General features: G+C 40.9%; 1 protein-coding gene across 17 annotated transcripts in view; it reads right to left on the minus strand.

The window, feature by feature from the left end:
* The window catches only part of KIAA1217 (KIAA1217 ortholog), a 412,653-nt gene that overhangs the window by 27,854 nt on the left and 360,124 nt on the right, over window positions 1-24,675 (minus strand). For 10 of the 17 annotated variants that reach the window (XM_020801609.3, XM_073003054.2, XM_020801618.3 and 7 more), the window contains 2 exons: window positions 11,653-12,467; window positions 551-655 (listed from right to left, as the gene is read on the minus strand). In XM_020801609.3, coding sequence (XP_020657268.3) covers window positions 551-655; window positions 11,653-12,467 — 920 coding nt within the window. Of the gene's footprint in view, window positions 1-550; window positions 656-11,652; window positions 12,468-15,647; window positions 16,206-24,675 lie in introns of those variants that run through there. The other 7 variants (XM_020801628.3, XM_020801675.3, XM_078378638.1 and 4 more) reach the window with 3 other exon arrangements.

Consider the following 24,675-nt stretch of genomic DNA (forward strand, 5'->3'; position numbering starts at 1 on the left):
TGCTATAATATCTAGACTTCCATCACAAAATACAGATATCAAAACACATGATTAATTACAATGCCAAGAAGAAAAATATGGTTGGATCTCAGTGTGTTGTACACGATACTCTCTCTGCTCAAGTCAATTTTTCAGAGCTAAAAAATGAAAACATTTGGGAATCAGTTATTGCTCAAAAAAAATTCTGACTCATGGATGAGAGGAATTCCAGTGGCATCCACAGGGATTCTGACCTAAGAGTTGCTGGAATATACGTACTCTTTCTGCAGGAATAGGGAGGGAACTGCATTCTGCTGAATCACAACAGTGGTCAATATAGATTATTATTGTCAACTCTGATTGGCAGCTATTCTCTAAGGCCTTAGGCAAGATTATTTCCTAGCCCTACTTGGAGATCCTTGGTAGTCCCTGAGGACTGTCCATTTAAGTATTAAATAGCCCCAATCCTGCGTTGCTTCCGAAATCAGATGAGATTGTGTGTGTCCATGGTGGTAATGGTGATCAATGGAAATGATTACAGAGAAACAGATTTAATGAATTCTTTTTTTACCTAGATGCATCTTTGCTATTACTTGTATTTGGCCCTTTTAAAAGCGCAGACTGAACAAGACCAGTTAAACTGGCAATCTGTTTCTCCATGGCTTGCATCCTCTCTCTGTAAGACAAGATAATTATTTGTTAAAGCCAAATGTATTTACTTTCAAGACTTGATTTTTAAAGTGACTCTGGATGATGGGAAGAGACCACTGTAGAAAGATACCATGGGATATATGCTCTTGAGCATCCATTGACATGTACCCTGGGACCATGGAGAAGCCAATCATTTGGTTTAAGAACAAAACTACAACAAAGTGGTGGATGACTAAAACCAACATATATTACAATACAAAGCTGCCTCTTCACAATCTCTATCTGCTGCTCCCATAAGCTAGGGATAGGGAAAGTCTTCCTCCTCCAGACATTTGTGGGACTGCAACTCCCAGAATTCCTTGCCACTGACTGTATAAAGCAGGACTGATGAGAACTGCAGTCCAACAAACATATGGAAGGTGATACTCTGTCCATTCAAATATAAGCCTTACTCTGTTCTGGCTGTCTCGTCTCTCTAGACTCCCGTAGCTGAGTTTGAACCTTTCTCCCAATATTATGACATTACTTTTCCTCCCATGTTTCTGCATTGTACCCAAGTTCAAACACATAAGGTTCACTACTCTTTATCAGATAGGAAAAATCTTTTCGTGGGGACTAAAACTCCCAGAATCCCCAATGGATCACTGCACAGTTCTGGTTAAAAGAGTGACAGTGGGAGACCAGCTGCCTTAGAAAAGAATCTCCTCCAGCCTCTCCTATTTCAAATGTCCCTCCATTCTACTCCGCTGCCTCTTCTGTTTCCCTTAGATCAGTGGTCCCCAACCTTGGGCTTCCAGATGTTCTTGGACTTCAACTCCCAGAAATCCTGGCCAGCAGAGGTGATGAAGGCTTCTGGGAGCTGTAGTCCAAGAACACCTGGAGGCCCAAGGTTGGGGACCACTGCCTTAGATTGTGTTTCAGACTCCAAGGTTTTTGAAGAAGGGATCTTTCAAATCTGATCTCTTTAAAACACCACATAGATGGCATAAAAACAAGCAAGCAAACAAACATTAACACCCAGAGTGGCTTATGCACCAGCGGAGAGTCACCACAACCCAAAATTTAAGAGGATAAGCCCCACCCAGTCATAAGCTGCCTATGACTGGCACCAATAAACAGGGCTCACCCAAGTCCTTCTGCTGCCTGGGACAAAGAAGATGGCTGCCCAGTCCCATTCCATGTGCAAAAGCTAAGTCGACCAATAGTTGACTCTTTCTTCAACACTTAATGATTGGGCATCCTCTTTCTCCACACCCACTGATAGCATCTAACCTAAAGGTGTACAAGAGACCACACAGTGCATGGTTGTTTCCTTGAACGCCTTCCTGCCACCTCCTAGCACCTGCTAGGTGACTGCCTCACCTTGTCTAATGCTAGGGCCTGCTCTGCCAAGTGATACCCCTGACACACAAAGAACAGCTTCTGGACCAAGCCTGTTTGGTGACTGAAACTAAGTATCACTGGGTTTGTGTGGTGGAGCAGAGAGGGTGGGATGGGGTGGGGCTACAGACCACCTTTGTCTTTCCTTGCTTTCTTCCCAACTTAGCAGTACCAGCCTGGTCTAATAAACAGCTTCTACTCTTTGAAAGTCATGCATCTGAAATATCTCCTGCATGACCGAAGCCCCATCTTGTTTCACTCTGATTGGCATTTTGCTCTCATTTTATGCCGTTTTCGTTATCAGTCTCTGAACCCTTCTACCTTATTTTAGTTGGCAATGGGTTTAAGAGATCTCCAAAGCTGATCCACTCTTGTCACCGAGCAGATCAGGAATCGCTTTAACATTAACCGCCTCTGACACAGACATTTAAACAAACCAGACTGGGACAACCACCCCTCCAATTATATGGGCAAAACTTACCACTGTGGATTTATTTATAATGTGCACTTGTCATGTGGTTCAAAGGACACATTCGTTTTACTCTTCAGTAAAAAAAAGTTATTGTAGAATAAAACACGATACTATAAATAGAGCACTGTAATTATGTTACTTTAGTACTTAGTAGAAGGAGGTGTTAGGGGAGGTTGCGAAGCACCTGCTGTAGTTACAACAGGTGCACAAAAAATGAACTGGGCTTGTCTATTTGCTTCTGGTTGCCTGAAACTCTCTTATCCACGGTCATCTTGGAACACATTTAATTTGCAAATTTTACTTTTTGCTCTCCTAACGATATGCCTTTATGTTGATACCAATTAATGGGAACTCTTTCCAGGGTTTCCAGGTAGAGGGTGTTCAGATGAGGTTGATCAGTTTTTTTTTTCTTTTGAGGGTGCCCTGGGATGGTACAGTTCCCCCAAAGCTACAAAGGTGGGTTCTTTTCTGGGGAGATACAGTTGAGAATTGAACTCCCAGCCCCTGGGACTACAAGCACACACACACACACACGTGCGCACACACAGAGAGGGAGAGGGAGAGGGAGAGAGCGCTAATATGGCCTGCTTCATAGCCATGCTGCTTGGAGTTGACCAGGAGTTATACAAGTTACAGTACAAAAAGTAACTCGTCCATTTCTAACCCTAAAAATTCCATGGGTTACATTGATTGTCAGATGTTTTCAGGACACATGAAGCTGCCTCCTCCTAAGTAAGTGAATCTATCCCATCATCATAAACGCCAACTGTCAACCAGTTCTTAACATCTCAAGCCTTGCCAGGAATGGAAGGGCAAATGGACGACTGGAAACACACCCCTTCCAAGATCCTTTGGGTCTCCACATTCCCATTTCTTCAGCCAAAATGGCTCTAGGAAGAGTGAATAGCAATTCTGCTTCATTTCTATCCTTGGATCTGTTTTAGGGCTCCTTTGTAATCCATTGTAGATAACATTCCTGCCACTTTTCTTTTTTATGGTCTTGCCAGGCCAAATCTGGTCCAGAGGGGTGAGGCAGGAGGCTCATTTGCAATTCAGGAGAGCCTCTGGGATTTTTAATGGGAACTATTAAAGACTCAGCATGGAAGCCAGGGTGGTACAGTAGCTAGCGTCAGTGAAACCCACGTTCAAAGGTCCAAATTCACTTTTAGCTCCTTGAGAACATGTGGAATACCAAGATAATAAATATATGAAATGGGACTTGTATGATCCTCCATAATGCCATACTGTATCTTGACAGCTAACTCACTGCTGTTTACTGTGGCAGGTACTGGCTCTCTGGAGTCTTGGAAGAGCATTTATCTTGGCCCTGCTGCCAGAGATGCTCTTAAATGAGGGTGGCAGGGTCTCAAATCGCAACCTCCTACATGTAGGAACCATGCCTTCTCCAGCATAAGACACTGCACATATTTTGAACCGACACATGCCAGAGAGATGACCATCAGTCATACATCTAATGACACTTGTAGGCCAAAGTATCTGGCTGGGAAGATGATAATGAAATAGACCAGCCCCTACTTGGCTGCGCTACTTCAAGGGGCTGACCATGAACCTACAAGGCTTTCCTTGGCAGGGGCAGCATCCTACCGAAAATGCAAACTTCTTCACAAACCATCTGTGAAGATCTGTGTGTGAACTCCATGTAGCTGAGATTTTGGAAGGGCTACAAGCAGAGGTTTTGCATATCCATCCTTATGAGAATTAGACACACATACACACACACACACACACACACACACACATACACACACTACAAAAAGGGTGGAGACGCTTCCTGTTTGCTCAGGCCAAATCAGGAGAGATAATGGCAAAGAACAGCACAGATTGGCACTCCTCTTGTAGTCCAATCACCTTCTAAGAATGCCTGGAGCTGGCTAGGGTGGTAGGGAGTAACCAAAGCAGCAATTCCACCCAATAGCTCAAGGCAGTTTTGTTTTCCCTAACTGCATTACATATGCAGTCATCCAGCAGGAGAGCACCCAAGCAGAGCAGAATGGTCTCTGGATACATCTTCCAGAGTTCTTTCTCCTGTTCCAATACACTCTTCCTTTGCTGATTGTTTCTGAAAATGCGCCTGTCAGCCTATTGTTTTTCAAAACACCAGAATGGATGCCAGCCCTTCTCCCTCCAGAGGCCAACAATAACACTCAGCGTCTTCCCATTGTATTGGCAAATTTCTTCCTGACAGTTCCATTCAGGCTTAGTATGGAACAACCCTCTTCCTGTCCTATAACTAGCCAGGGGTCATTCAGAACAGGACATTACACACTGCTGAATTGATCTCCGCCTCTCGCTTTGAAATGATTTGAGCACTGCTTGTCTGTTCTTTCCCTTTTCCAGAGGCACCTTTTTAATGCTCGCATTAAAGAAGGGACACGTCATGCCTGCTGCAGGCATAAACTAGAATGTCACTCATAAAAATCTTCCATTCAAGTTCACATGCTTCATTAGCCTGTGTGTGCACAGGCCCTTATTAAATATAGACAGATGATGTATCCTGGAGAGAGTTAGCAACTTGGAAGGCACACACTCCCTCATATGCATTATTAAGGAGGCTTTCCAATTATTTTTATACCATCATATACAAAGCTAATGTCAAGCTCTGATATATGGAGTGAAAGAGGACAGAAGTTGTAGCTTAGGGATAGAGGACATGTTTTTGCAAAGAAAAGGTCACTTCATAGATAAAGCAGAGTTTTGCCATGGAACAAGAAGCCTCCACCCCCATATAAGACAGCTGCATCAATTCTAAGATGAACCAAATTGCTTTTCAAAATTTACATAGGTTTATAATTCAGTCTTCTGTACAGTGGTGCCTTGCAAGACGAACACCTTGTGGGATGAAAAAACCGCAAGACGAATGGTTTTTCCGATCGCTATGGTGCTTCGCAAGACAGCTTCTTCTATGGCCGTGCTTCACAAGACGATTTTTTTCCCCAAGCGCGATGCCTTTCATTCGTCTTGCGAGGTTTCCATAGGAATGTATTGCAACGCATTCCTATGGGAAGCCGCTTTTCGCAAGACGATTTTTTCGCAAGACAGTGCTTCTCGTGGAACGAATTACATTTGTCTTGCAAGGCACCACTGTATTTCCATTTTTCCCCACACCTCCTATCACTAATATAGTCCCCATCCCTGGATCTCAATTTCAAATGTATGACATTTTTGTTTTAAAGACTTTTGGTAGCTTGTTACCTTGGAAAGCCAGTCACAAACATGAAAGCTATCATGTAAGTTACGCCAATATGGCTACAAACTGCAATTAGGCAAAATACAAAGCCCAATGCAAAGTTAAGCCTGCTTCAGCGCATGGAGTTCCACAGGCTTCAGCATGCCTACCTTTAAACTGGATTTAGGCCAAATGATTTTCTGTCTCATATCCAATTTGCATAATAGAAGAAAATGAAACCTATTTAAAGCATGCCCTCTTCTTCTTTCTGTTGTCCACAGCTGGCACTGAAATGTTTTAAGGCAGGGGAGGGCAACATGAGGGTCACTGGGATGTCTCAGCCTGGTCCAGAACCTCACCAACCTCTTCCTTAGCATTTTGCCTCAAGGACTACATATGCTCTCAGAGGCCAGGAGGATTTGAGTCTGGGGGCTAGAGGGATCTCCAAAGCCCTTCCAGCCCTTCCAGCTTCTTGTCCACCCGCCTGCTTTAATGGCTATTTTTACACCATTTCCAGGTCCAGTGCAGTAACAAAATTCTTGCTATTTTGTTAACTCGGGGCTCTGTACATTGTTTTAGAATGATACCATTCCAGATAACTGAATATCCCACTGATCCCATATGCATTGTGCTCTGTAAAAACAAAGTAGCAGCCAATGTGCTTTTTAAAAAATGTGTATGGAATCCGGTTAACAAAATTAGGTCACTAATTCACAGAATCACCATACATCGGAAGTGACCTGATGGCATTCAGCAACAATGGAGTATTTTATTCAAGGGACGCATTCACACATTCAGTACTGATACCTGCTGGCTGAGACGGTACATACCACCAACAAATACATCCCCCCCAGAGGCATCTGTGTGTGAATTTCAACTCAGCACTGAAAGGGGCTGACAATCTCAGGAAAAGCAAAAATTAACAGCTCAGCATGGAACCACTTTGCCTTAACTATGTGAAACCATGACAAATCAACCTACTTTTACTGCTTCACAGAATTAACATTAAAACTTCAGAATCTGTACAGACGTTTCCTGGGTTGGATAATTCGTGCAAATTGTTTTCGGCACTCCAGAGATTCTTTTCAAGCATTTCCATAGTGGCAGACATTTCTCTTTAAAATTTTTGTAAGAAAGTGGCTGTCTAATTTTACAGTGGTGCCTCGACTTAAGAACGTCCCTACTTACAACCATTTTGAGTTATGACCAGCTCCAGCCGCAAAATTTTGCTTCTACTTGCAACTGGAGCTTCTACTTACGAACAGAAAAAGTCAGGGAAAAAAGGCGGGAAATTCAAATTTCTAACTGTAGGTGGCGACGAGACTGCTTCTTTGTAGCTCTTTCACCCCAGCAGTTAGAGAGTGTGCTTCGGAGGAGGAGGCTTTGGATGCCTCCTTCTGCTTCTGAGTGTGTGTGTGTGTGTGTGTGTGTTTGCAGGGAGGCTTCGGGCTGCCTGGTAAAGTAAGGTGCAGTTTTCTGCTTTTTAAAAACTGTTTTGGGTGTTTTCGCAATGTGGTTTTGACCTGGCGGGGTTTTATGTTTCTGTGCAGTGATGGGGCCAGGGGGGGTTGTCTGTTTTTTGGTCCCCCCCATTTCCGATGGGTCTTGGGGTTTTTTGTTGCTTTTTGGTGTGTTTTCCCCCCATTTCCGATAGGTCTTGGGGGGGTGTTTTTTTTGTTTTGTTTTTTCCCCCATTTCTGATGGGTCTTGGTGGGTTGGTTGCTTTTGGGGGTTCCCCCCCATTTCCAATGGGTCTTGGATTTTTTGTGGTTTTTTGGCTCCCTCCCATTTCTGATGGGTCTTGAGGGGTTTGGTTGCTTTTTGGGTTTTCCCATTTCTGATGGGTCCTGCATGCTTCCCTTGCTTTTTTCTGTTTTCTTTGCAGTTCTGACCTGCCCCCTTTGTTCCCTGTGCATTTCCTATCTGCTCCATTTGTTTTCTGTGCATTTCCAATGGGTCTTGCACGCTTGATTGCTTTTCTCTTTCCCCCCCTTCAGCCGGAAGGTATTAATCGCATTTCCAATGAGTCTTCAATTATTTTTGTTTTTGTTTTTTGGTGATTTTTTTCCTTCAGCCAGAATGGATTAATTACATTTCAATGCATTGCTATGGGAAATGGTGCTTCGACTTACGACCATTTCGAGTTACGTCCATCTTCTGAAATGGATTATGGTCGTAAATTGAGGTACCACGGTACTCATAAATCCACTGCTCCATTTAAACCACACGTTTCTATATTTAAAAGCACCCTTGTGAAAATGCCCTATTTATCATTGTCAAATATAGAACAGCAAAGCACTTGAGGCCCTAAAAGTGAGTATTTACTGAAGCTTACTTTAAGACTCTTCAGCAGCTTAAGAAACTAACAGCAGTCCAAACTTTTGGGACCAGATGCTATAGATTTTGGTTAGGAATGAAGGAGAGCTGGGGCGGGGCAGGAAGAGTCATAATGTATAATAAAGTAATTATCATGGCAGTTTCCAGATTAAAAGTATGATATATTTCCAGAAATTCCTTTTCTTCCATAAAGCAATAAATGGCACTGTAATTTACTAATAAAGACATTAGAATTTTGGAATTAGATGCCACATAATGGCAAAGGTGGACTGTGGGCAGGGAGCGCTATCCGGATGGCATTACTCAGACCTCTTCAAATCTCTAATGGTCAGAGATGGAAACTACAGTCATGTCAAGCTTGTGCCACAGCAAGCCAGAAGCTAGTAGACTAGACTATTCTTTTTGGTGATTCACAAACTGTATGAGTGTTTCTCTGTTTTCCTATTGGCTTCAGATATTTACCTGAGAAATGCCAGAAGTTGAAAAGTTAGTTTTCAAAAATAATTTTGCACTTGTTGCTTTTGAAAAAATAACTCACTAATGTTGAAAAAATAACTCACCAATATTGCCTCTTATTAAAAATATATCTGTGAAGATTCTTGGTCATCCAGGTGAGGGTATCTGGAAATTGAGTCATGGCAACTGGACTTCTTGTTAGGTTGAGACATTTTGCTACTCATCCAAGTACCTTCTCCAGACAAGAAAGAAGTCCAGTTGCCATGACTCAACTTCCAGATACTCCTATTAAACACAGTAGCTGAAATCCAGTAGTAAGTCACAACTAGAGCAGGCCCATTGATTCAATGGAATTAACAGAGAAAGACTCATCAAACCCCCACTGATTCAACAGACCAGCACTAGTTACGACTTATTACTGAATTTTAGCCAATGACTCATTACATTATTAGGGCAATGTTAAATTGGATAAAAAATTCCTCCCAAGTTGCACTCAAATTTTATGTATTAGGGACGTGTTAAAATTATTCACCATACTAAAATGTTTTTGACATTACTGTTCATCATGTTATTCTTCTGAACAAACAATATTGGCAATGTTCTTAATAAAAAAGTAATGTGTTATGTCCAAGCTCTGAAAGACCACCATTTTTAATGTTGTCAGCCTTGTTGCTGAGTAATTGATAGGACAAAGGAAGAAAATAATAAAATAAAAATAATCAATTTAAAAACAAATTAAAAGTAACATATTTGAAACATTATAGCTTCTTAATATCATAATGGGTTGCTGAATAGCTGATGGAAAGATAATGTTTCTGCTGAGAAGCCTCAAATTTTTTCTTCATGCTTCAGAAATTTATAGTTAGGTTAGTTTCTTCCCACAATGACCAGCGAGGTGCAACAGGCAAAGACTTGGAAGAGGCATATTTTGTTTCTTTATTTCTTTGTTGGGTGAATTAAATAGTTTCCTAACCTTTGTGAACCCAGCAAATTATTTTTGCTCTCATATAAAAAATATGTAGACACGGATAGTAGAGATTAGGTCCAGTTAGATAACAGTATCCAGAACAACGTAGAACTGTAGTCTGTATAAAGGGGTGTTCATTATTAAAAATGCAAGAGGGACTCAAAAGGGCACAGAAGACTAAATCCATCCACTAATTGACTAGGACTCATTAAATCAATACATCATTGATTCAATACATCTGCTCTGGTAGGGACTAACAACTGGACTTAGCCCCACATATCTTAATACTATCCTTTAGAAAAAATTATGCTGGTGATGATGACAATGACGATATGAATGGAGATGTGGGATTTGTAGCAAAATACTGCAACATGGAATACTCCATATTCAATATGCTAGCTATTTAATTCCATGAACAGGAAGTCAAAAGTGTTGCTTTCCAGTTAGAACTTGCCACAGTTCCCAAAAAACATCCAAAATGGGGAACAGTGGCTTGCTCCAACTATGGTTAGTCTACAAACTGAGATAATCGACCACAACTTAGCCCCACTAACTATAACCAACCATAGTTCTCTGAGTATACATGTCACTCTTTTGAATCCATCAAAAAATAACATTACTATGCACAACATGGAACTTGGGAGAGGCACACACCGCTGCTTCTTACGTTATTTCTTTTATGTCCTGATACTGCCCAGTACACTATAAATGAGTTATTATGATCAATTGCAGAAGGTAATGCACAAGAATAATATATGTCTTTTCCACATCACCTGTCACATACATCAGGACTGGTTTTAAGTCTAATAAAAAGTGGAAGCTTCCTCATGTCCTCATGCCAGTGAAGAAAGAAGAGGCAAATGCATGAACTTGAGCTTATGCAGGTTCATTTCAGAAAATGCTACACCACAGTTACATCCATATTAGGCAGCTATCTTGTGTGAGTACCACTGCTCAGAGGTGTGTTTACTGGCGAATGTCATACCCAGGAGGGTTAAAAAAAAACCTACTGTATTACGATTTATTTGCCTTCTTGATCTCCATGTTAATCATTAACCTCTTCTCATTCAGGAGACATACACACAGAAGCTTTTGTTACTCAGAGGTCTAGAGAGTTTATCAAGATCATATTTTTGGACTACAACTCCTAGAGTCCCCATAAAAGACATAGGTGTTAACTGCATCAATATCCATATTGCAAATAAATAGGCTAGCTAACCATTCCTAAAATAAAATAAAGCCATTCATTCTAACATTCCCTCTCCTCTCTTCCGAGACAGGATTGCTGATTATAGCTCCCGTTCCATTTTGTAGGTATCTAAAGCAAAATGTTCTATGCAAAATCTTGTTTTTGAGCAAATAAGGCAGCCAATGAGGAATTCCATCAATTTCTGAACACCAGCTGAGGAAGAAAAGAAAATGCCATATTGGCTCTATAAAACATTAAAAATTGCTATGCGAGTGTGCAAGCTGTTGGAGACAAACACTGCTTGTTCTTATGTGATTTCTTTTATGTCCTGATGCACAACCTGGCCAACTATACACCAGTTCTCATTATCTACTACAGAAGGTAACACACACAAATGATAAATGGGTCTCCTTCATGGCACCTATCATATGTGTTAAGACTGAACTACAGGTAAGGTTAAATGCATCATTAGCAAGTACATCATTTTTTAAAAAATGTAGTAAGTATGTGTGCAAGAGGAGATATCTTTATTAGAACCACAGCATCTAGGCAGGAAGGTTTTAAGCTTTCCCTCGCCTGCCACTGAAAACTGTCTCAACACTGTTATTATCCCGGAGGTAGTGGTGGTGGACATTTTCCATTGGTGCAAATGAGAGATTCTCCCTGATAGGTGTGCAGGGGTCACTGGAACTGTGGCAAAGCAGTTCTGCCCCTCCCACACCTGCTATTAATGAAATAAATCAAAGTGCAGCATAACTGCTAATAAGGCATTTGGCATCTCATGGAGTCTGAAACAATGTGAGGAGAACCAAGCATGCACAGAGCTGAAAAATACCACCACAAAAGTCTAAAGAGAATCAAAACAGGACCTATCCATAGAAAGAGACTCTCAGTTTACCGAGATGAAGAATGGGTATAGGGCCTCACTGGGCTCCATTTCCTGAGGAGACTTGAAAAATCTTACAAGTTTTGCTGAACTGTCACATGAAACATACTTATCCATATGAAGCTCATGCATTTCTGTTGTGCCTTACCTGGTCTCATTTTCTTTGGGTATCACTGCACTTCCATAGCCAAAAGCTTTCTTCTCAGGTACCGATGGGACTACCTCAACCATGCCAGATATGCTCATAGCATTCCGTGGTTTTCCCTCCACAAACACAGGAGTTCCTGCATCTTTCTTGAGAGACTGGCGACCAGGAGATGACCTGTCAAGGTGAATGGTGTGAGGAGACACTTGTGTGTTATGGTGAGTGTGAATGTCTATCATTCTCATGTCTACCATTCTGTGAGGAGAGGTGGGAGGTGTTTTGGAGCTCAGAGTGGGCAAGTGACTGTCAGGATACTTCCTTGACTTCTGCCGGTACAGCGACTGCTCCATTATTTCAGGAGGCATTGGAGGATTACAGTAAGTGTTTGAAGATCTCATTGTGCTGCGATGATAGGCAACAACGTGGTCAGGTATATCCAGAGGGTGTCCTGTATGGGAACCTGCTATACTCATCCTTCCCTCGTGATACAAGTAGGGGTCCGCGTACAGCCCCTCATTTCGAAAAAGAGTCAGAGATTTATTGCCCATGTCTTCATCCGGTTTCACGTCTCTTCTTTCCAAGATGGCACTAGGGCTGGGCGAGATAGATCTCGAGGCTGGCATGCTCGAAAGCCTGTCCCTTGGAATAGTGGCATTACCAGGGCCGCTGACTGGCCTGACAGTGCCATAGGGGATGCGGGAGGGGGAAGGAGGCATTGAGTGGGGCACTGGGGTAGCAGGTGGTGAAGTTGGAAGTGTGTGAGGAGGGTGTGAAGCAGATCCTGGTCGAGAAGCATTGGGGAAAATTTCTCTCTGCATCTGTAACAGAAAGAAAATCCACTTGAGAGGTAACATCCTAAGTTAACATCTCATTATTAATATTGTTAATATCAACATCAACATCCCAATCATAATCACTTTATTATTATTATTATTATTATTATTATTATTATTATTATTATTATTATTATTATTATTATTATTATTATTATTATTATTATTAGTAGTAGTAGTAGTAGTAGTAGTAGTAGTAGTAGTAGTACCCCTGAAGCAGATTTCTTATTCCATTTGAATTTTCTGTACACAGCCATGTACAAATAAGATTAAAATCAAATTCTCATCTACAGATAATATCTAAGAGTTACTTGAAAGACGTTTTTCAGTTATCGTGCTGAGACCTACCCTATACTGGAAAGAGAATTACACTTTAAACAAACAGGTTGTTTCCTTGTCTCTCAAAAACAACCAACTGTTACTGCTACTTTTAAAAACCCTGATCGAAATGCAGTAGCACAAGACAAAGCACAAGACCGCACTTCAACCGTTTCTCGTTCCAACATGTAACAAGGGCACACTCCATAAGTACATAACTGATTTAAAATGTATATGAAGAAGCTATCTGAACTCATTGCCTCGTAGCACAGAACCATATGTCCCCAAATAATTGCTAAAAAAAATTAAGATTGGTGAAATGTCCCACTTTATAGGGTATAGAGAGAAAGAAGGTTATTGCCGTTAGACCAGAACTGCAGCCATGATCAAAAAAAGTTGCTCAATCCCACTCCCCATCATGCACACATGCCTCCATTCCACACTGTTTTTTACTCAACAAATCTTGTATCAGATGCAGAATTCTTAGCATCAATACATACACAATTTCACAAAAAGGAATCCTCATCATATCCATGACACCTAGAGGGAGCTAAATGATGCCTGTTGATCTAATTCTTTTAAAAGTCTTTCTACATTTTAATAGAGAACCTGGATGCTACTTCTATGGAGCAATTTCAGAGCACTCTGCACTGTTACCAGAATAGATGGTTGCATCTTCTCACTTCCCCATCCACAAGTTTATTTGCATAATTCAATTCCCGTGTCAGAGCATACAGGTGGTTGGCTCTTATTACAACCATCTCTGCAGGTGGAATTTACAAAGATCTCCTCTTGTGACCAGGGGACAAAAGTTTATTGCCCTAGGCACCATAGGAGGGAAATGCAAACAACCTAGTAACTACCAAAATAAGCATAAAATAAGGTGTGGCAGGAGGTACAGATCATGAAAAGGAAGGAGGAAATACAACCAAGCCTTACGGTTTGTTGAGATAAGGAGAAGGTCAATGCATAAAATTCTTTCTCTACATCACGCAACAGAAATTCAGATATGACACTGTGAGTACACACTGCAAGGAATCACAACCCGTAAGAGCCTATTCAAGTAACACTTTTGGGATATAATTGCCACTATGTCTGGGGAATTCTGGGAACCATTGTATACCAACCAAATGAAGAGACTCACACAGGTACAAACAGACATCATTGTATTAAAAATTATTTTTACAAGCTCTGCAGTGAATTCAGATTCCCTAAAAGGCTATGTACGAAGGATGAGTGTTTGCAATTACAATTGCATCCCTACAAATTGTTCACACTAGGGATGAACACTATTTGGCTGAATGCTAAAACACTAACGGAACCCGGGCTATTTGTGTGTTGTTGGTTACCATGGGGTACAGCGAAACGCCCAGGGTACCCACTGGGCAGAAAAACAGCTTGCCAAGGCTACTTAGGCTGGCTCTGTTCATGGATGATACAGGGGGAAATGAACTTCCAACCTCTGGCTCTGCAGCCAGATACCTAAACTACTGAGATCCAAATACCTAAACTACTGAGTTATCCAAGACTTACTTGGTTAGTCTTGGTTAGTTTTCATGTACTTTACCCTACTTTTTCAGATGTTGATCTGAAAAACTTGGCTGAAGATCAACAAAGTTTACACCAAATAAAATGTGATACGTCTTTTCAGGTGCCACTAGATCCTTCACTCTTTCTGCTGCAACAGATGAACATGGTTAGCTACCCATCCACCCACATGCTTTGTACTTGAAAAATATTTTGTGCTTCTGAGTTTAGTTATTTATACACAGAGACTGATCTACATGAAATTCAGTCTGTGACAGACACTTGATACGGACCCAGCTCTATAAAGATGTGTAGGTTGTAGGTTATCCTTTGTTCATGCACTCGAATGCATCCAGTGAAGTAGTACTGTAAATATGTTCATTTAAAAATTCTCTGTCATTTATCCCACATTAGAAAACATGATTCATTTTCTTGATCTTTGCAAGACAACATTTAAGCAACACAGGAAAGTGAACAGTGAATAATCCAGCTGTATATCATTATGCTTGAACTATCACGGTGTGTCCATATGCAGTGCACCTGCTGCAAAGCTGTGTCATGTCTGACTTAGTACTTTGTGGGAAATACACATTTTATTAGATGCCATCTACATGTTAATATTAATATGTTAATATTAATATGAACTACTGGCGATTTATCATGTTGAAGTGTTTTGCATTATAGTTTACATGTCAATGCTGGTATCTGTCTGTCTGTCTGTCTGTCTGTCCGTCCGTCCGTCCGTCCATCCGTCCCCCGACCTGAATTCCAGACCAGTCCTCATTTTGTCAAATACACACATTTGTTTCATTTATTTCCCTTCATACCATTCCTTAATTGGCCCACCAATGATAAATAGGAGAAAAAGCAAATCTCCCTATTTATCATCATATCGAAGCAATTTCATTACCAAAAGCCAAGCAAATCTTTAAATTGTCAGCTACAGAAGACATCCTGCTTTCCTCAACATTCTTAAAAAGGGTGGAACACATTTTTTTTCTTATTGTTTAACAGCTGGTAGCTATATTACCACAAAACTTACTGACTTCTTATATTTTATACGTCCACACATCCATGAAAAGTCGTTCTCCTCGAAATAACTTCTCTCAGGCACAAAGCTTTCAATGATGCTTTGTCATCATACTGTATTTCAAATATTTATACTAGATCCTTCTGTTATCAGATTAACATTATTAATTATAATTATAACTAAAGCATTATTAGAAGCAAAGCACACACCCAACATTATGATCCAAACAAACATCAATATATTTCTCTTTCTGAAATCTATGGGTGCACAAATAATAAAAACACACTTACATTAATTTACTCAGCTCTGTTGATAGACTAATAAGATCATTAGACTGCATCCCATGTGTTAGAGCTCTTTAACTTCACCTTTTCAAGGTTCAGTTCTAGAAAGTGACTTTACATCCATCTTCTCTGAAAAGGATTTTATGCCGTAAGAAAGCTGCCCTGGCTTGCTGCTCCCATGAAGTATGGCCCATTTTGTTCCAGTTGATCCTCAAAACAGCACTGCTTCAATGAGCTGAAGTACTTTTCCACATGAGAAACCTTCCGTTTCTCCTCCCCTCACAAACTACTCACTAAACAACCCCCCATGGCATGTCTTCCAGTCACAAACTGTCCAACATTCCTGATTGTGCATCAGCAACCGAATAAGGCACTCATATAAAATGTACAGAAGATACCAACGTGAAAGGCACGGAGTCATCTGAAGAGAGCAACAATAACCATAAGGCTTCCTCTAGAAGCAGGCAAGCACATTATGAAATCTTTCTCTACAACGATTGCACAACAAGGACAAGGTCTGAAACGGTTTCTGTTTCAGTCAGCATAAGATGTTGGGCTGAAAGCCTGCGAGAAGAACAAAAACAAAATCACAGTCTGCTTATCGGTTGAACTTTTTTTTTTTAAAAAAAGGGAAAACAACAAAGGGAAACCCACTGAATGAATAAAACTGAACACTGTTTCCTGCTTTTTAGCCCCACCTGGACAAGCCAGGAGTCTTGTCTACTAATTAACTAGTTGCCTTAGCTGCTTTGCCAAGCTGAACTTTGGGCAGCCACCATAAATCAATTCTGCTGCTTTCAGCAGAACATGAGGCTTACAATTAAGTTGGGCGTGGTGGCAGCACAATAAAACTGCAAGATAAAACTTTCTTTTAGAACAACACCCAGGTAACTTTAGTCCTACTTATAGGAATTAATAAAGGCAGAAGTACTTGCACTACACAGACACCAGAGTTTGGAAAAGGTTCTTTCTTACACTACAGCTCCCAGAATCCACAACCAACATAGTTACATGTAGTCCAAAAAAGTAACTTTCCCTCTCTCTCTCTCTCTCTCTCTCTCTCTCTCACTCACACACACACACACACACACACACACACACACACACACACACTCACTTACAAGCACAATATAATCAGTCTCTGGAACTGAATGCCATAAATTTTGGTGAGATATTAACAACGACATGTAAATACCTGGAACGTCAGGAGGTCACGAGACCTAGACAACAAATAGACAGGAACTATATGGACAACAGGCTCTTTTCTGGCAAGTATCTACTCTTGTTTTCAAATACCACATACCCTGATTGCCAGATGTTAGGGATTAACAATGGGATGGCAATCACAATGGTGCCCTTCTTGTGAACCTTTTTCAGGCATCTGGCGGGTCAACTGTTAAAGAGAAAATGCTGACTTAGATGGACTGGCAGACTGGCCCAGCACAGTAATTCTTGTGTTTTTATTGGCCCATTGACACATTGTTGGTAATCTCCCCAAAGCAGCAAGCTTGTGCTAGTAACATATTACACCAGTGTGATTCTCCATGGAGTGTTTGTTTTTTAAAAAATGACCTGCCGGCTACTATTATAAATGTGGACTTAACAGGAGTTTCCCTCTCATTTGATCTTGGAGGGGAAGAGATCTAGGAGAAAAGAAGACGGAAGGAAAGCTGCACAGGCTTTTATGGTCCACGGTCATTTCCTGGGTTAATCCTACAAGTTTTTCTTCAAAGAGATTGAATTACTGTACAGTTTTAAAGCATGTACAGTTGATAGTACAAAATGCCTCTCAGAGGAAGTTACCTCTTGTGAGTTATCCCCTATCAGAGTTCATGATACTTTTACTCTCCTGTTCAAAGTTCCTCACATTTTTTTTAAAAAAAGCCAACCAATTCTATACTTCTAAAAATCCATGACATCCACCCACTTAGTAACAAGGTGAACATGTCAGCCCAGTTCCCTAAGCCAGTGGTCCCCAGCCTTGGGCTTCCAGATGTTCTTGGACCACAACTCCCAGAAGCCTGCACCACCACCTCTGCTGGCCAGGATTTCTGGGAGCTGAAGTTGAAGAACATCTGAAGGCCCAGGGTTGGGGACCACTGCCCTAAGCCATGTTATTGTCTTGCCCAGACTTGCACCCCTACCATGATCCCTGGGCTCATATCCCTCACTTTTTATTTTTAATTTCGACAGGGGATAATTCATCCGGTTCACATTTCAATCAAAACTTACATAGTGTGAACAAAAATACAGTTATCAATATTTGTACTTTGAATTTTGCAATCCCATTCTCCACTCAACCGACGAATAAACCATTGCATACATGAGGGGAATATATGCACACAATATATAAATCCTTATATTGGATTGGCCTGGATCTTCTCGGTTAATTACATCAGTGGCAGTGCAAAGACCTAAATGGTAGTGATGCATTGCCATTAGCTACAAGTAGCAACCTGTTAGCTAGCAGCAATCCACTGCTGCAATTTATTCCATTCCACTTAATGGTGGTGTAACAACCAACTGGATTCTGGCTGATATATTAAAGGAGATGGCATGTGAGAAAAATAGATATCAAAACATATTTATTAGAAGAATATATGAATGTTCATGTGACCTTTTAAAAGCATGCAGACTAATTCAGAAACTGGATAGAATCTGGATGAGGCCAGAAAAATGACAAAATTTTGTGAAATTGAAAACACTAATTTTTCATTACCCACCTTCCTCCCTTCCTTCCTTTCCAATCTGAGCTAACTGAACATGCAGTAATCTAAAGACACACAACCCAAATAAGAGTAGGATACATTGTCCCCAGCTATTTTACAAGCTTATTATTGATAGGGGAGGACTTCTATGACATGTCATATTTTTTCTGCAACCTGTGTTTGAGCTTATGGGTGGGCTTGAATGAGTAATTGGTAAGAAAGGCCATATTACTCATAAACATGTTTGAACTTGCTTATGGGTTCAAATAGAGGTTGCAGAGAAAATGTGAAATGTCACAGAAATCCTCCATCCTATAACTATACGCACAACTATTTGAATACTACGCACATGTTTATTTTCCGTGAACATCTACGTACATGTGCTGGTGACCTCTGTTGCCTGTGGCTCTGTTGCCTGTGGCTTTTTGTGAGGACTGCCCAACTTTTGACATAGGAAAGACAACATTATCCAATTGTACATAGGTGTATGAGCACTGAAAGGATACAAGACTGAAGTGGTTCAGCTATGGTAATTATTAATAAAGCACCACTCGTTGAGACTGAGGAACTATGGTAGGTTGGATCCCCACTGTTGAAGTACAGATAGTGTCTGGGCCAATGCTTATATGAGGTGAAATCAGATGGGGTGCCATCCCTGTGACTAACTCAAGACATTTTGCTGCCAAAAGTGAAAGACGACATCCCCCTCTCCCATTCCATATATAGAAGCTGACCAGACTGGCAGCTGAGGTTTACTTCATCACCAACAACAGGTCAGCATCCTCACCACTTCTGAGGTCAGCAGGCTTATTTAGCTGAGGTGACTCATGCACAATGCATAGCTTCAACACCCTGCTCCTGATAACCAGGACCTGAAGCCTGCTGCCTTAAGGGAGATGCCCCACTATGCCTAGTGCTACAGCCGGAACCTGGCATTCCATTTCTTTAGAAGTAAAACCATCCCGCATCTTTTCAATGGACCTACTGATGTGAAACAATTCCATCCTAGTTCTTTCCCCCCCAAACACTTTGGGTGTTCTCTAGGAGTCAGTGTGGATCCTGAACTTATGGTGGAAGTGATTTCTGAAGAAATTCAACCTGGGCGCATCACTGTATTGTAATCTTCAAAGGAAGTAAAATCAAGAAGGTCAGTAACACCCGTACAGAAACCTCTTCATGTCAATAGAGTAAGGTGTGTCCGGTAGTGGTCCCCAAACTGGACCCCTAGCAAACAAAAAGGTCATACTTGCTTCTTGGTTTCAGTAACAAGGGGAATTTCCTCTCATTCCTCAGTGTGGATTACAGCCTGCCTTTATTTCAACATCAACTCCGTAGTACCTAGGGTCAAACTAGATGATATGCTTAGCACATTTTCAGAAGGGGTGCTCCATCAAGTAATGGAAAATGAATGTCATAGCACATGATTTTCTTTTCCTAGTCTGGTTGTGACTTTTATTTTCCTTGTTTTTTTTTTCTCTTGTATGTGAAAAAATGTTAACTGAAGGAAATATGCATTCCACCTAGTCTGACCCTGCATTTGACAGTAGGCCAGGCTGAGGAGGGGCAGGGTGTCAGCAAACTGGTCTACATTGGTACAGTGAATTTTTCCTTTTCCAGTGATTGGGTACGAAACATTTATTGCCCCCTAATGCACATCACACAAAATGGTTACACAATGCCCTTATGTACATGTGCATATCTTCCTGGGGTCTTCCTGAGGAGCAACTGCATCAGATTTCAGTTGATAAAGAGTCTACAGGACTATCCCTAAATGCTTAAAGCATGTGCTGCCGTCTCCATGGTAACAGGAGACAGCAATTCCATCAGTGTGCCTTTGACCAAGCAAAAGCAGAGGGGTCAGATTCTGTCGTGTCAGATCAGATCAGACCCTTGACGCCAGCATATGTGGGTCAATCTTTAGAATACCAATGCACAGATTCTAGCATGAAAAATAGGACCGCGTGTTTTTCAGGCACAGAAACTAAAACTGCAAGGTTCCTCACCACCACCATCTCCCAGCTTACTCAAGACTGCCCTGAAGTAGGATCCGGGGAGGCAGAATCCTCAAGTGCTCTCAGAGCTTCATGGACTGAGCCAGAAGGTGTTTGCCAGCAGTAAATTGTTTACGCACAGTTACAAGTCAGTCAAAATATGGGAAAATCTGGACCTGGCTTGTAATAGTGTGCCACATTCCTTCTCTACTAGAACAGTCCAGATGCAACCTCTTGGTTCTGACTTTTGAGCACTTTTGCTAGTAAACAGCTATAGGTGTACATCCTATATTCATTTAACTATCTGTTGCCTACCTAGTCACATTTAGAGGGGTCAGATCCCTAACAAATATGCAAAACTTTATAACTTTATTCAGGTGTGATATATTTGGGGATCTCACCAAATGGTGAAGAGAGCATTTTAGCCCCACCCTTTTCATCCCCAAGTTCATCACCCTAATACACTTGGTGAGTGATGAGACTGATGAATAACAGAACAGTTATCCATGTACACTTCCCATTTGAATCAGGACTCTGCAAAAATTGATGCTATAATTCACACGGAGAGTGTTCATGGAGAGCAGAGCCCCCCTCTCCAGTCTCATCACCATCCCCAAGTAAGAGGGTTCAGAAATTATAAAAGAGCAGGGCTGGATTAAGGCCCTCCTTTCCTCACATGGCCAGTGTACTTCGATACATGATGTCATACATGATGGCTCAAGTTGCAGAGAAATGCAAAGAACAAACATGGCAGATCTTGTGATATCACTTTTTTTTAAAAAAAAACCTGCCTGGATCAACATGGACGATGAAAATGTGTCTAAGTAGCTCAGAAAGGGTGCCACATTTTTCATGCGTGCATGTGTGTTTTAAATACTCAAAATAAATGGAATGGCAACTGTTAGTCTTGAACTTTGATGCTGATGCTTCCTTCTAGCTGGAAGGACAGCCATTTTGTCCAATCAGTAGGAAGCAAGATAAATGCTATAACCCCCCCCCCAAATGACCCACAAGTTCATCAGCTCCGACTGGAATCAAGGCCAATGTCCAAAACATTGCAAATTAGAAACATTTTTCCCCCAATACTTATAAAATTAACCTTGCTGCAATGTTTTTTCTTCACTTCAAACCCATATTCTGATATAGCAATATAAATAATGCATGAACTAATAGCTGCTAAGGCTGTAATTCAATCTCATGGTTCTGATAATACGTACAAACCATTCAAGCTTTGCCCCCTACTTTAATTACTTTATCAGCAGCCCTCAAGCTCTGTCTATCTTGCCCTGCAATATCCTGAATTTAATTAATTTCTGTTAACTAGTTTTGAATGCACTAATACTGAAATAAGGTCTTCTCTCTGTGAGTCCTCCGGCTTGACACACAAATAGACAAGAGCAGGAGGAATGGGCACCATTCTGAATGGTTAGAAGTGCCCCAGGCTCTGACCACCAGTCAGAAAACAACAAAGGGACTATATAAAGCAATTGGCGCACAGAAGTCTGAACAGGCTTCGCTTAATTCTCCATTCTTTGCAGATCTCTCCATTAGCCTTGTAGACTTGTTGGAAGCTACAAACTTCCTTCCTCACTCTCTTTTAAAAAAACGTATTAACTGTAAAGCCTTTTAGAGACTTATTGCAAAAGGGAAACAGATAAATAAATAAATCATGCCACCCTCTTCTAGCCTTTAAAGAGGAAGAACAACTGAAAGGGGAGGGGAGGAAGGGAAAGGGGAGGGTGTCCACAGCATTAAGATACCATGTAAAAAGGCACATAAAAGTCAAATCACAAAAAGGGGAAAAGAGGAACGCTGATACTGTAAGATGGATTGGCTCAATCAAGGAATCTATGATCTTGCATTTGCAAGACCTGAGTTGTGCAGGACTTATTGGAGGTCACCAATTTACAAGGACGCCACAGGATGGAAGTAACTTGATGGCACATGACAATACAAGGCATCCAAAGGGTAATCTATTATTAATATTAACTGAAATCTGATTCCTAAGCCATGTTAAATAACAACATGAGATGTGGTTAACAAAAAATAAAATAAGTGTTCCCAAACTCCTCTTCACGGTGTGGGTGGGGATGGAGACTAGGTACATCAAACATCTGCCTAGAATTGTTCTTATGCTGAAGTAGAGTTTAGCCAAACTGTACTTTAGCATAATAAACTTCAAACTAAACTGTGAGATTGTGTCTAAATTATAACAGAATCTGGAATCAGAGAGCCATATCCAATCGAAATTCAAATCACCAAGGAGGACTGACATGAAAATATTAATTCCCTCTTTATTAGATTTTAATCACTTTTCTTGATAAGCTCATTGTAAGACAACACCAATGGATAGCTCAAGACTGGTTTGGCTTTAACATGCAGAAGATACCAGTTTCATTCCTGGCTTCAACAATGGTCAAATATAATAATCCAGTTTCAAGGATTAATGGCTAAAATCCTGTTGGGTAGATTTTGCCTGCACAATGGGAATAAGGTCATCATCAGTGATACCTTGCTGCTGATTAAAGGCTTCCGTTTTCAATTTCATGGTGCTCACAGCTTCTTCTTATTGTATGTGAGCTGTGCACACCCCAAAATCAAAAAGGGAAGGATTTAATCAGCAGCAATCTGCCACTGATAATAAGATTATTAGATATTAAAAGCAACCACACTATCCCAGTATAGATCCTTTTGTAGCTAAATGGAAGTTCCCTATACAAGTGGGAGCATTTGGAAGGATTATAATACAAGGTCTAGTCATAGAAAATAAGATGGGGGAAATATATGTGGATGACAATCCCACCAAGTCCAATGAGGAATCTGGATTCTCATTGGCTACAAAGTACTGAGAAGACAAAGAGTAGAAAAAAGGGCAGAATGGACAGTAGTAAAAGCCTGGCGGACTGCAAATGAGTGAAAACTGACAGTGATGGAGACAGTATCTCATGCCGCTGACAGATTAATATGCAGTTCTGTTTCTCAGGACACCGGGCTGGTAAAGTCACTGCTATTAAAGACCAAAGCACCAGAATTGCTATTAAAAGCATTAAAGCATCAGAGGTGAGTCAGGAAGAGAGAACTGGACATGCAGAGACGGTATGGACAACTGATCCTGAGGTTATAGCTTCTGTTTATGGCTCATGAGTTGAAACACCAAACTGGGAAGTCCTTCCTTGTTGTCAAGTTAAACTTGCTTAGGACTTTGGAAAACAGTGGGAGGGTGGTTCGAACAGCCCAGTATTTTTCCACGGACTAAGAAGTTTCAAAATCAAGAGGAACAGAGAGATACCATATGTATGTGTGAAAGAGAGGTAGGCGTTCTTGGTAGTTCTTTCTCACTCCTTTTTTCCCCAGCTTCTCTTCATTATTTTCTGCTGTGTGCACTTTTAAAGTGTGAACTCTGCTTCTCAATGCTACAATATGGAACACTGTCACTATTAATAATGGTTTCCTCTCACAGATGTGATGCTATCCATGTAATGTTATTACATTCTATGGTGAGAATAGGAAAGCAAAGCCCACTGGTTGGAAAGAGAGCCCAGAAAGTTATTTCTTAAAACTAATTTGTTCCTGTTGCTCATTCATCTTTGAAAAGTGACCTTTTACTCATCCCCTTGTTGAAAAAGTAACACACTACATTACTTGTTGTTAGGTCTGTTACTTCTTTCATCACTGTTATCTTTGAAAAAAAAAACTCCACAAAAATGAAAGATTGAGCAGAAAATGGCATAACAGTTCCTATCAAACACCTCTAAAATGTCCTAAAATGTTGTTTAAAACAAAGCACTGAAAAGTGACCGTAAAGTAACCTTGCTCATACTTGTTGGCCAGAATGCTCTCGGTTGTTTTCTGCTAGCATAAGTACAATGGTATTAACCACAGCAGCAGATTGCCACTAGCTTGTGAGTCAACACTTGTATCTCTCATATATCAAGTCATTTGACTAGTGCCCAACAAATATAAGGTATCATCAGTAAACCACTGCTGCAATTTATACTATTGCACTTGTAGAAATCTAAATAACTAATAAGTTACTAGCCACTAGATTACTTCTGAACTATTACTTACATGCCCTCCAAAGTAAAAAGTTACCAGTAATTAAGCAATTTGTAACTCATTATGGACAACTTTGATATTTCTATAGGAGCAGAAGTTACTCAACCATTCATGAATGGTAGAGTTTCATGATCAGAGAATCTGCAAAATGTTTCCCTCAGAGAGACTGGCCTCTAAGATAAAACAGCCACCACATAGCCAGCACACTCAAAAGTCCCTGGCAGAATTCAACTTGCTGTCCTGGGCAAAAAGCCACCTTGTCCGTCCCTTAGACACGTG

Source organism: Pogona vitticeps, chromosome 6 (assembly GCF_051106095.1).
Source record: "Pogona vitticeps strain Pit_001003342236 chromosome 6, PviZW2.1, whole genome shotgun sequence".
Classification (NCBI taxonomy): Eukaryota; Metazoa; Chordata; class Lepidosauria; order Squamata; family Agamidae; genus Pogona; species Pogona vitticeps.